The sequence below is a fragment of the Trichoplusia ni genome, chromosome 7, assembly GCF_003590095.1.
Source record: "Trichoplusia ni isolate ovarian cell line Hi5 chromosome 7, tn1, whole genome shotgun sequence".
Lineage (NCBI taxonomy): Eukaryota > Metazoa > Arthropoda > Insecta > Lepidoptera > Noctuidae > Trichoplusia > Trichoplusia ni.
In genome coordinates, this window is record NC_039484.1 from 7529053 (window position 1) to 7543634 (window position 14582).

At 33.1% G+C, this 14582-nt stretch overlaps 1 protein-coding gene across 1 annotated transcript in view; it reads left to right on the plus strand.

Annotated features, from left to right (window-relative positions):
- Nucleotides 1-14582, plus strand: part of LOC113495554 (organic solute transporter alpha-like protein) — a 21840-nt gene continuing 7258 nt past the window's right edge. Inside the window, exons 1-2 of the mRNA XM_026874312.1 lie at nt 1-404; nt 7649-7797. Of these exons, the coding sequence (XP_026730113.1) occupies nt 248-404; nt 7649-7797 (306 nt within the window). The 5' untranslated portion in view covers nt 1-247. The remainder of the gene's footprint in view (nt 405-7648; nt 7798-14582) is intronic.

Genomic DNA, 14582 nt, shown 5'->3' on the forward strand with positions numbered 1-14582 from the left:
GTGAACGCAATACGCGCCGACGACGGCGAGCTGCTTGGCAGTATGCTCAGATGCCTTCGCCTCGACGCTCGTTCCATCCGTCAACGGCGGAAAACGCGCGAAATTTAAAGCATTCAATAATTTGTTAGTAAAATATCATGACAACTAACATTAACGAATATGTTGTAAATTAAAGTTGGCATTAAAAACAATGCTGAAGTTTTAATTACGTGTGAATTTACTAAATAGATAAAGTGACTGATTTAAAATGGATTTGTTAAGTGAAGCCAGTAGTGGGACGCGCGTTCTCACCGCTCGTCACATAAGTGCGGACAAACAGTTTCCCGATACGAACATTCCTGTAAATACAACATTTTTGTGCCATAGCTACAGCTTAAATCCTGATTTTGGATCCTACTTCACAGGTAATTTTAAAAATTAATTATTGTTGCAAAACTTGGCAGTGATTTCAATTAATGTTCTAAGTTTTCTTAGATGTAGGTAATAGATAATATGATAAAATCATTATAGAGTATAATGTCTTACTGAAATGTATATATATAATATAATTTATATTACTATTTAATGTTTTTTGCCTCTGATTTCATAACGTATTAGCGGTTCTCGAGTATTACAGCCGCGTAGTTAACAAACGCAATATCCATTCTGCTGTACGTTCCCACGCTTTTTATTGTCATTTATAAAAAAATACTTGTCAAAACTCAGAATATACTGTTTTTTTTTTTATAGAGAATTATTCTTTCCGAAACATTTCTTTCTATTTTGACTGTCTTAGTGTTTTCAAAGCTGGTTTTATTAATGAGGTCTCAATCCTGAAAGTTCAAGGCCAATCTAAGCCAATGGTAACAGTGCCCGTGGGGGCCCACATGCAAACTACACATTTAAAAAATAGCCTGAATATTTGATAGTTAATTCATAATTGTGTCTACCCGGTCTACTCACGCTATGCAGAACTCGCGCGGCATTGATCACCACAAAGTATTTACCTGCTTTTATTTTTGTAGAGTTCTGCAAAATGAAAATATAAACGACCCTCCAAGTAGGTCAGCTTTTTCAGGGTACTAAAAGTCTACAATGAAAATTTTTAATAGTTGTCATTGATATACTAAATAAATCAATGGTAGTAGTAATAGTTGTCTCTAAGCTGTTGCTGCTGTTTACTAACTTTATTGTAATTTGAATGTTTACTTATACTTAATAGGGACTTTAAAAATATTTTTCAAGTCAAGAAATTATATCTACAGAAAGATCTAAGAATTGTATTTTATCAAGTCTCCCTTTTATATTTGCCTGGCCCTCTAGTCTTACCAGATTCTGTTGTCCAGTATTATACTTTAGATAGAGTGACTGTCTCTCCAATCCCTAAAAACGGGTATACACAGAATCACTTCTTAATATCTAGTATATCCCCATTCAAAAGATTATTCACGTGATAAGTTATTGAACCAAAAGCTTTTTATAGACGCGGCAGTTAAAATAATCACTCGCCGTGCTTCCTGGCTGTTACTGAGGTTAAAAGTTAACTGGGTTCAAGGGAAATATTGCGACATTGACAAGATTAAAAAGAGATGTAGTAAATACCACTTGCGGGGTAGCTATAGCTGCACTTTTCCTTTTATGGAACTTTTCCTTGTTTCGATGTGTTTTATGTAATTATCTCCAAATTATGTTCATCACATTATTGGTTATATTATTTTCTACAGAAATTGTACAAGATTTCTTTCGATGCAGCATTTTTCATAATTCTCTATTTCGAGCTGGCCTTTGGACCTCTTTATTAGTCAACACTTTTATAAAAGAAGATATAAGTAGTTGACTTATGATTCACAGTTAAGAGAGGAAAAATATAATGTGTCATATTAAACAATTTCCTAGTTAAGTAAGTTAATTAATAGTTAAAGTATAAGGTTAAATATTACTGCATACCGATCGAGTTCTTACGGTTTATGTGCGCTAAAGTCCTTTTTAAGCTTTCCAACATTAAGCTTTACAATGTGGGGAATTGTAATTTTCCAACTGAGAGATGGTAGGGGTTTGCTTTCGAATTGGCTTATACTTAACTATTAGACATATGTATGTTATTTTGAAAAACGAGTACGTGTAGAAGCCTTGAAAAATCTTCAAGGCTACTGTTTATTTTTGGGATCTGGAAGATTTCTATCACTAAAATTATTGGGTATTGCATATATCCATCTAAGGTCAACATTCATCGTTATTCACGATAAGGTTCAATAGGCAAAAATATACAACAAACAGTTACTTTTGGACCACCCACTAGCGAGAACACTGCTAATTTGTGTTTAAGCCTTGTAAGAAGGCTGTGAATCTCTATACTTTAAAATCTAATTATGTGAATTAAAATAACTGCAAAAGACGGAACTGTTTGCAAAACTGATCCGATGTAAACGACAGTTCAGCTATTACTACATTTAGACAGCGGGACTGACTCATATAAAGTACAGGACAAAGATTAAGCTTTAAAGCTCAAAGGTACAATCTTTGAACCAAGAATTTATTTATCAGGAAAACTAGTTTATTACACTGTATATTTTTGATCATATTTGACTTAACTTTTGGCAGCCGGATAATTGACCCTGGTCTAAACATGCATTGTCATATCCAATCATCTCGTTACGAATGATTCATTGATTCGTCAATTATTTTCTGCAATCCAAGTAGCAAATATAGATTTATTAGTCACTTATTAGTACAGATAAGAAAATGTATCTGAAGTGGTATCCGTACATCTACAATCTGCATGATAAGCGAAATTTTGGTCCACTACCAAAATTTCCGTGTACGTTTTTCTTTATTAGTCTGAATACGGAACTTAAAGTTAATTATTCGTTCGAAACACAATAATAAGTAGAGCATAACGCTTTCATGTACCTATATCTAAATAGGATGTGATATAAATTAATTTATGTGGTCAGCCGATTCCAACACCGTGTTAAAACCTTGGCAAAGAGAATGGGAAGAGTGATTACAGTTTAGTTCTTGAAGAAGTGATTTAATATGCAAATGTTTTTTTTTTCAGTTTGTCTGAGGTCATAGATACATACTAATTGAAATCCTTCAGTGATTGTTAATTAATGCAGATGTACCCTCGTTTTATGCATGTAGTGTTTATTTAACAATGTTATAATTTGGTAGGACATTTTTATAATGTATAACTGAATGCAACTATATCTTTAAGTGCTATATTAAATGTTGTAATGCTATCGATTTAACACTGTAATCTCAGCGCCTGTATTGGCAATATAGCGCTCCTATTACCTAATCTGGCGAACTCAATCTAATCTATACTTAATATTAGAAAGAAGAAGAGTTTGTTTGGTTGTTTGCACGCGTGAATCTCAGTACCTACTAGTCTCATTTAATTAGATAGCCTATTTATTGATGAAAGGTATACCTAATGCTTTATCAAATAAGTTCGTCATTATCAGGTAATATCCAATTTTCCGCAAATTTGCCCTTCACATCATTTTTTAAGTCAATACCTTAGAAGATAATATATCATCGTTTAACATAATTCCGTGGATAAATAATTATTGTTATTGCGACGAAGCCGGTTGATTAAAAAACTTCCATAAATCATCACAACCACGTAGACAAGTCGCGGGCAAGAGCTAGTCTTTTACAAAATCACGTAACGTTTATTTTACGTTGATTCTTGCAAAGCTTGCGGTTCTATAAACCCATGATTTGCTTCGTAGTTTCGTAACTCAAGCATTACTAAGATGTATGAAGTAAGGTTTGTATGCAACAACTTTCTAATCTCACGGATGGTAGCAGGAACGGCATACGAACCTCTTTTATTCCTAGCGTTTAAGTAACTTATAGACAGAATAAATTGTAGTGAGTGACCCCATTGTTTCTTTAAGTAGTAAATTAAACGACGTTGGCACAGTATTCTTGGAAGAAATCTAAAATCTTCAGTTAACCCTGGACGCAGATTATTGCTTTAGAGAGTTATGAGGTCGGCATAGAAAGAGGAAATGGCTCCCACGAAAACTATGAAACGTCAATATTTCTACTCGGAACTGGAATAAGTTTTTCTGCTTTTGCCATACCACCTAGACTGGATTATTAGTGTTGGCAAAAAAAAAAAACTTTTTTTCGAAAAATTTAGGAGATTCGTAATGTTTTACTTCTTGGGTGGACGCAAACTTATATATGAATGAATGTATTTAGTGTTACACAACCTTGAGTAGTCGCAGTGCATTCGTACAACGGATGTAAGGATATTCGACACGAAGTTAAGAAATGTTTCTTAATCATAATGACTATTGTTAATATTACCGTAATTACTGTTTTCACGCAAGTTGTGTGAGCTAGGAACTCGTTGCTTAACGTCTGTAGTCATGGTCAAGCGACTCTTGGAATTGCAGACTTTTAGAATTTTATGGACTCTGTAAGAGCAGTATTTAAAGTAATTGAGCAATATTTTGTATTGAATAAGTGGACTTTGGAGATAGGTTGAGAATCAGATGGAATTCGATTTTATTTTTGTTTTCTTCTTTGTTATCCTGTGTTGCCTTGTAACAAAGATTAAATCTTACTATTAAACAAAGCTAATATCATAAAATATCATATCCTATTGTGTGTATTAAACGCGTTTATAATTATGTAAATTGTAATACAATATGGAATTATGTATAAATACGATATCAACACAAGCGTAACCAACATCGGTATAATTTTACATTTGATTATGGTAGCAAATTTTACAAAAGTACCAATTATGTAATAGTTTATTTTGGAATAGTGTTATCCAGAATGAAAACGTAGGTATATTTTGTTTTCGAATAAAAATGGTAAAGATGATGAGTTATAAAATTAGAAATCTATGACAAAACTTAATTCTTGCAGAAATAAGAGAGCGCCTCTAAATTTTTAAATGGTCACCCCCGGGAATGACATTCCGCATACAACGTTGCGGCTCCGTGGAAAGGTGTTTCCCTACCGGGGATCTAGTTGTTTGCATCGCGTGATTGTTCAATCAGGCACAAGGGAAGGGTGAAGCACTACGAAGTTTCCGCCTTCCAAAGAGGTCTGAATGTCTATGTGGATTTCCCCCGAGGGAAAAAATGACATTGGGTTAACATTTTTAAATTAAAGTCAAAGGACATAATTGTCCAGGTTACTTTAGTAATTGCTCTTAATGCTATCAGACATACAATCAGACGTGCCACTTAAAAGGTACCAATTATTTAATATTAATACATAATAGGTTACGCCCTAATTTAAGTTTCTAGTAAAACATTTTTGTCATCAACTTCATTGAAGACAATTATATCCATTACCTACAGTGTTAATTAACAAGATCAATGTCACGAACTTGCACATACATGCGTCGAGTCGGCATGAGTCTATCAAGTAGGTACTAGGTTAGCCAAATATGGAGTAATCAATTTTGTGACATAAACTGTTCAACAAGGGCCTCCTTTTCCAAATCTCTGATATTCTGGCATTGTGATCAAAACGAAACTTTTCTTGGTATGTTGTAAATTTGAGGTAACTGGATCTTGAGGAAAAACTGGTCAAGTGCGAGTGTGACGAACTTTATTTAATTTGCCCATTGATTAAAATAACCGAAACCAATCAATATAAAGGAAGTAAACACTATGTAGATTACATCACGTAAATGTTTTAACAAAAAATCAAACCTCATAGTTTTTCAAGGACGTAAAAATCTGTAAAGTATTTTAAACAAATGATAATTGATTGAATTGAAAATATTTCAAACAAATTTAAAAAGTTTTAAGTGAGATGGGTGTGGCTTCTGCCCAACGGTAGGACATAATCCGGTTATGAAAATGTAAAATAATTAAATCACATACCTAGTCTGGTTTACTATAACTTCACGTTTTGCGTTAACAAGCTTGGAAGCCTTAGAATGGCAAAAGTTCTTACTTATTTGCAATTTATCAATACACGATGAAAATTCTGATTTAGTTTATTAACAGTAGTAGATAACATAGAGAGTAAATTCAATTGTATTTGATTATATACTTATTGCGTAACTTGGGAGAGGCTTAAGTCCAGCTGTGAACCTCGATAGCCTCGATTTATTGATCGATTGTTTTAACTTTTTAACAATAATATAGTTACTTCTACCGTTGCAAAAGCAGTATCTAGACTGAAATAGTTTTTTACCGTAATTTTTTTCGTAATTTTTATCTAAAAGAAAGTCGTTTAAATTCTTGATTCCAATTCTAATTTGTATTCTTGTATTCAGACACATGTAGTACAAAACGAGTTTATCAAGTATTTTTAACAATCTTTGAATTTTCCTAAAAGCAGGTATACATTTATACACATATATATATAGTCAGTTAAGCAATTTTATTGATCTATGTTATTAAAAATAATTACTGCACCTACAAACTGAACTGTAAGCGAATTAAATAGTAGATACTAGATACTGTCATTACCGTCAAATAATAATTACGAGTTAAAATAATAGACAATCAAGTGATATTGGATATTTGAACAAAGTAACAAACAAATATGAATTACTGAAAAAATACGCACTACCAAGTAATACTTATACACCGTGATTTTTTAGTCGTCTTACAAAAGCAGCTCAGTTCATGTATCCAATGACTAGAACACGTTCATGATAAACAAATAGGTATTTATGAGATTTGAAAAAATATTAAATGCAATTTTTATTCAATGTTATGATGCAATTCGTAGTTTTTTAGAAACACAGCTCTGTTGCGAGCGCTGTCCGAGCCTTGTAACAATGGTGAGGGGCGCAGGCGGCGGCAATTTTATCATTTTTAAGAGTAAATTTCAGATTTCTCTTGTTTAATTTTCTTCGTACTTATTATCTTAGTTGATGATAAAAAATAATAATCGCGCCTAGGGGTAATTTACGTCGGATACATGAACTGGCTGCTTTTGTAAGACGACTAAAAATCACCGTGTATTTCCCTGTTGTAGCTTAGTATCGCCGCCATATTGAACTAATCGTTTCTATAATTCTGTTCAAAATTTGTTAATAATTCACTTTCGTTATAATTGGATAATTTTGTCAAAGCTGCTGAGCTTTTAAAAAGACTTAGGAAACAGGCAACAAAAGGCAGAAAATCAATAAAGGAACAAAGATAAGACAAAGCTATGTTCGATAACGTGTTGCTATTAGCCCAGTCTATAAATGTATTGACTAGTGCGTGCAAAAGCTTTTAAGATTTTTTGTATCAAATAAAACCAATTGAGTCAATTTTGTACGCTTTATTCCTTTATTGCATAGCCTGTTATGCCTTTTAGCTTTTATAACTTCGTACTAGTCTTGCTATAAATAGTTTTTGTATCTAAAGTAGTCACGTATCCTGTGGTGTTGGGTATTTTTAGAACTTTATTCAACTCAATCAACTAAATAATTCCAGTGAATATCTCTTTGGTAAATGTTTAGCTAGAGTTCCAAACAATTTTGCAGCTAAAAGCGGATATGAACTATTTACCTATGTTAGTATTTTGGCTGATGTTCAATGATACTGTCCAACGTGTTAGGTTTTGCTGCATACAAACTCATTGCCAAAAACTCATAAATAATATTGCACTTGAAACAAAAGTGTGTGTCATTTTTTATTGCTGTATTTTTTTATTGGATTAAAAACATTATATTTTTTTGTTTCAGCTCTTAACACTTACGCATGGGTGCTATGGGCCTGTGGTGCAGCGATCCTCATAGCAATATGCGCTTTATACGTCATCACGTTGAAAGCTGCCATGAAACATTGGAGAGAGAGTATCTCCCATGTTGCTGTGGTACTCAGTATATATCCCGTAAGTATACTTATTCTTATTCCATGTATTTTATTTAGTTTCTAGACTATTATTTATGATAGTTTTCCCCAACTCCTTCCCAAATTTCCTATTCCTCGCCATGTGCCTCCACGAAGCAGACACCGCGATATACGTTCAATTAATAAAAATATCATCATTGTCAGTTTTTTTGCTTTTAATACAGGCACATGTAGAATGAAAATATTGTGAACTACCACATTTCAGTGCTAGTCCACAGTTCAAATCAGTCGTTAGTACAACGAACTCGTAAACAAACACTTGATAATACGAATTACCCTTTCCAAATCCTTAACTTGGTATTTTTGACAGAAATAGACTCCGAATTCGACGTCAAAGTTTGCGATGACGCAAATACATTTTCCATGACGAAAACGGTTTTGATTACAGCTATTAAGCAACCAAATTATCCGAAGTCCTTTCATTATGTTAGTGGTTTAACGCAGGTCAAAGGGAGTTATCTAGGGTTCCCATATAGCTCTTGAGGGAGGGCGACACCCTAAATAGCGCTCTTTTATTACACCATAAACGTCAGCCCAGCCCCATAATGCGTCACAGATTTGCCAATTGCTGCTCATTGAGACCAAGTTGATATAAATAAATAGTTCAACGCACATTAAGACTTCCTTATTAAAAAAAACATTGTTTCCATTTAACAAAAACTATTTTGCCTGTCATTGCTATCATTTTAACGAATTTAACTATAAAAGGTTTCGAATGTTCGTTAATGGAACGGCTATTTTTGCTCCAGGAGTTTTCAATTGTATCACGGATTGTGCGTTAAGATTTTGTTATTGGATACGCTGAGAAATAACAGCTGCATTGATGTTTAATAAAACAGTGCAGCTGATTTTTTTATATCTTAATTATTATAATTTATTAGTTAATTGAACTTAGTTTCTAGTAAGTGTAACTGAGTTTCTTGTAATAAAGAACTGTTTTTATTATATTTACAAAAAATATTTATCTCACGAAATTCTATTATTATTCTATAATTCGGTCACCCACAATTGAATGAATATATTTTACGACATATGGAAATGCTTTATCGCTCCCCCTAAAAGCATTTTCTTTCTGCTGATAACGTTTCATGATCACACCCCTTACTTGGTTTGTTCTAGTTTGGCTCACAAACATGTCATTCCTTCGTAAGCTTGTTTTTCTGACGTCACCTTCAGAAGCTTTCATTATTTCTTTAGAAATTAGTGGGAACAATGTTTGCTTGACCCACTATCTGACAAGTTAAACGATACTTTCAATTTAATTCCTTGAGCTATCTTTATATTTATACTTGTGTATAGACAGTCTTGTTTACATTTTAGTCAGCGCTTATTGCAAGAAAAATACTTCGCTACTTATTAAACATTATCATTTTTATTGTTTGTGATTCACCGACGCAATATGACTTGGAATAGATGGTCATATTTAGTGTTTTGTGCATTGTCAATAAATCATTTTGGAGAGAGCAAAGATGAAGTCTGTCTGTAAAGCCCGTCAGTAGATTTATTTTTATTTTCTTCATTTACAAAACAACTAATCTTATTTAAGGATTAGAGTGATGACGTTAACAAGTAATGAAAGTGACCGGATAATATGTACCAGTCGGTGACACCTTAATTACTATCTAAGACTAAGTAGCTTATGCTTTCAAAATAATAGAATAAAAGCGTTAATATATCTTCTTACTATTACATTTACCTGACGGACATTTCACATTAAAAACTTAATCAATAGCTTCATGATTTATGTATAAGGTAAGTACACGTGGGACTTACAGCTTATAAAGTCGAACAAAAAAACCTTAGTCGACCTTCGACCTTTGTTTTATTAGAAGGGAAATAAGAAACCCTCAAATAGATAAAAATATTAGCTATAAATCTCCAATGCAATCTGTAATACGCTTCTTTATAATGATATGATCGCTTACGTAGCACTCATAATTAGATGGATATGAAGATTTACCTGTCCAGCTTTTTTGTTTTTATTTACTTTTGCATTATTATATTGTCTGAATTTTCACATTGTGACGTAAAAATTGACCTCGACATTACAAAAAAGACGGCGTTCTTGACCGTTAAAGATTATTTTGCAATTACATACTTGTTAATTACGTTGTAGGTTTTTACTTATAAAAATACGGATAGAATAATTTTGTAAGTTGAATCCATCCCACCTCATCCAATGTACGAAGACAATAAGACACAGTCTGCATTCATATTGTTTTTTTTTAATAAATTCATGGAATTCATAACTGTTTATAGTAATGACTTAATAAAAATATGTCATAGCTATTAATGTCTTGCAAAATTATCAATCCGATGAAAGAAGAAAGCGAGAAATATCATTTTGCACGGAAATTAAATATAATAAAATATATAGAGAAAATAAAGACCGCTGGTGTTAAATTATTGTGAGTACTAAGAATACGTTTATCATTGTAATGAGTTATCTTAAGACATCTATTTAGATTTAACTATCTCGATTAAATATTGAACATTCCTAACCTTTGCCCATGTTAATTAAACCTATAAGTACATAAATTAGTTTGTTTTTGCGAGTATTGTGTTCATTCAGTAAGTCCTTACACAGAAAATACAATTAGAATTTAAATATGTTAATAGATCCTTGTGGCAAGTAGGGTACGATTCATTGGCGAGCCTCGTGGGTCATTATTGCGTAAAGTCAAGTCTTGTTGTTTCGTAATGAGCCAGCGACGAATACCGTTCTCTGTTGACCGCCAATACTGAGAAAGTTGATTCTTAAACATTATCATACTCAGCAAATATCAACGGGAAAACGGAAACCTTTGTGAGTAGGGATTGGTAATATTTGTTATTCTTAATAACAATGTTGAAATAGTAAAAACTTATAAAGCACAGACTTATCAACTTAACAGGCTAATAGTCCAATCTAAAATTAAAGGACAAACGAAAGTCATTTTTAAAATAAAGTAATTTTGCTTACCATGGAGCTCATTAGTAGTCATGATGAAGAGCTCCGGTTGAGTTCGGGGCAAGTAAGACGATTCCATAAATAGGCGTTAGTAAACCGTATTATCAAATAACGTGTCTAACTGTTATGTCATTTCACCTGAGGTAAGTAATTGTAAGTGATAGTTAATTGCACAAAATCTAGAAATGACAAGTCCATCTGTATGATATTTTGAGCTTTTTAATTTTTAATGTCTTTGAATTTACGATAGCTTCAAGGGAAGAAACCCGGTCCTTAAGACGACGTACACTAGGACACAGGTCAAATTCGCAGAAGCATATATGTATCGATAAACGTATATATTTGTTGCCGACTAAATCATGTGTAAAAAAATTGTAATTTGATGTAATGTAAGTATGAGTAATAACCAGCCCTCTTTTTATCGTTTTAATGGAGTTTTTTTGTTTATTCCCATTGCATGTTAGTCAGCATTAGCATGCTGAAAGTAATTTCGGTGCGTAGCGATTAAAATCTAGATTGCAGTCGTAGAACCACGATTGCCGTAATCCAGTCGCATTTTATATTGTTATGTGTACCATAACGTTATAATACATGACACATGACCTATGGGCAAAATATGCTGTAAGTAAGAAGTGTTTACTAAGATTTCGAATGAATTCGCTTTACCATTTACATTGTGGTACCAATCATTGTGGTGTCTATGGGGCCAACGATGATTTGAAATTGCTTATGCAATAAGAAGTTAGGTACCTTTTATTTGTTAAGTGTGTATCCTATTCTCTGTCCGGTCTAAGAATATTTTAGAACTAATATTAGAACGAATATATAATATAATATATAATATATCCTGGGTCAACTCACACACGGTTACCTGATTCCAAGCTAAGCAGAGAGCTTGTGTTATGGTAACCAGACAACTGATAAACTTACTTATATATTTCTAAATACATACATATTATAGATAAATTACACCCAGACACCAGAACAAATGATCATGCTCATCACAAAACATTTGTCCTGGGCGGGAATCGAAACCACGACCTCCGGTATAGCAGTCAGGGTCACTAACCACTAGACCAACAGGCCCGTCAATATTTGGCAGGTTGTCATAGAGGGAAAAAATACAAAATCGCTTGGGAGTTTATTTGCGTTTCCAACAAATTTATGCCCCTTACAGCCGTAGTATTTAATATTACAGAGGCAACAGAAATACATTCTGTGCCAATTTTGCCCGTTAACAGACGTACGGATAGACAGACAGATTGCTTTTCAATAAATTGATTACACAAGGTTCCAATAGATATGTTTAAAGGTATTTTTTAGACCGCCTAAGTTTGAAAACGAGATGTGTAAGAAGTACTCAGAGTTATTTTGAAATGATTGCATAATCTATCGATTCGTAAGTAAACAGCGTAGAAGCTTTCAAACAAACGTTCCAAGTAAGCTATTTCTGGTAAAGCTTCCTTTCGTGGTATTATCAGATTCTGGTCATAATAATCTCGTAATGCGCTTGTGAGGTTATTTGCTCATGTTTAGTGTAATAAAATAGATAATTAAATCCCCTACAAGTCATAATTGCCTAACTTATAATAAAATTCTTCCTGATTTAAGTTATTAATGTAAGTAATTTAAAATAGTGAAATAGGTTATCAGTTTTTATATGTAAGTATATGTTTTTAAGTATAGTATAAACAGAGATGTAAATTATCTAAGATGCCAGTTACGCGTATTCCTTTCTTGTATTTAAAAAATTAAAAAAACGAACCTGTCGACATTGGTCCGAAAGTTACCAAAATATATACATTATATATACGTGGCTACAACACATACTGTTATGTAATCTATACTCTATACTAATATATAAAGCTGAAGAGTTTGTATGTTTGTTTGTTTGAACGCGCTAATCTCAGGAACTACTGGTCCAAATTGAAAAATTATTTTTGTGTTGAATAGACCATTCATCGAGGAAGGCTTTAGGCTATAAACCATCACGCTGCGACTAATAGGAGCGAAGATACAATGGAAAATGTGAAAAAAAAACATGGCAGGTATAAATCATAACTTATATCTTCTACCCACGGGGACGAAGTCGCGGGCAACAGCTAGTTACAACTATAAAGTTATTATTCTTTGTGCTATATAGCCTTAGGGATAAAAATGTGCGATAAAATATAAAAATGTTGTGTTATGTTTATTTTTTACAAAATACAGTATTTTCATAATTTTGATAATAACATATTTTTATTTATTACATCTCTGTATTTGTACCTGGTTATTTTGTTCATCTCTGAGTATTCGCTCTGGGTAAGCAAATAATAGCCAATGTGCTTTTTTATTTAGTCTAAGACACCACTGAAAAACGGAGAAGGAAAATATCGTGAGGACACCGCAGTATTGTGATAGCTAAGTCGCAATGAGCTAGCGTGGTGATCAGTGATCACCTTAAAGAAGGAAACCTCTGCCCAACAGTGGGACGTGTGAAGGCTGTTATTTTTACTATTTATATGCGATCAGGCTCCAGACTATCTATGTACCGAATTTTAATTAAGATAGAGTTCTACTTTCGTATTGATATAAAATTGGTAAGCATAAATCAAATACCAACACGTGTACGAGTAGGTACTGTAGACGCAAAGTATTTATACCACGTTCAATTTATTTCATAGAAACAACATTAATTTCCTGTTTTATTTATTGTGCTAGTAAATAGATCTGACGTAATTTTAGTAATATTGTTATCAGTTTTTAAAACTCCATTAAGGATTTGTTTTATGCGCCAAGCAAAGCATTTAGATAAAAACTGCGAATTAGCCAAGTAGGTCGGCCACAAAAGAGGGGTAATGTACGTAGGTATACATTTGTATAAAGTTATCGACGAATTGGCTTAATAGATTTGGAAAGTTGAGCCCTAGTTATTAAGTACATCATTAGTAGGTATATGGCCTGATTTATTTAACCAATCAAGATTCACCCGATAAAGAGATAGTTACAGCTAATTAATATTGCGGACACGATTGATTATATCTTTTTATTAAGGTTTTGTCTTCAAGTCAAGGACTATCTATCTGTTCGAAATTAGTGTCAAGCTCAATAAAAAATAGACGCAATAATAAAGCTCCGTGCATAAAGGAATAAAAAAAAACTTGTTTAGGCAACCTTTTAGTCATACTGAAGCTCTGAAGACATACCGAACTGCATTTAGTACCACACTTTGAAAATAAAACCCCTGGGAGCAACTTACCGAGGCCTACACGGGGTTGTATGTCGGTTTATGAATAGACGCCGAACCCAAACCATTTATAAAAAAAAACAAGCCTTGCTGTAAGTGAGGCTACTGAACAGCTGAGCTCAGTGTCTCTCCTTAAACCATGGCCAATTTAATAAGCTGCCAGCGAGTCCTACTAGCTGCACACGCGAGGACCTACTCAAGGCCACCGACAATGCTGTCAGGCACTAGGTACTGACGTCAGAAAATATATTTATCAATGCCATTGTTCGACACGCTAAGAAGTAGTAGGCTCCTAGGTCATATAATATCTTTTGTGGTTCATTTTATTTTCCGTGCTAGTTGTTTTTTAAACAATTAGGACTTATAAATGTTTAACGAAAAATTTATATTGTTAAAAAGAATAAATTATATTTATTCATCTGTGTTACCACAAGCACATAGACAGGACATAAAGTAATGACACCAAGGTACATATATAATTTCCATAAAAATATTTTTTATTTTTGTTGCCGTAAATAATGTGTTACAACTTGTTTTGTGATTTTTCATAATCACCAGGTATAGTATTTTCAATACAACACTGAAT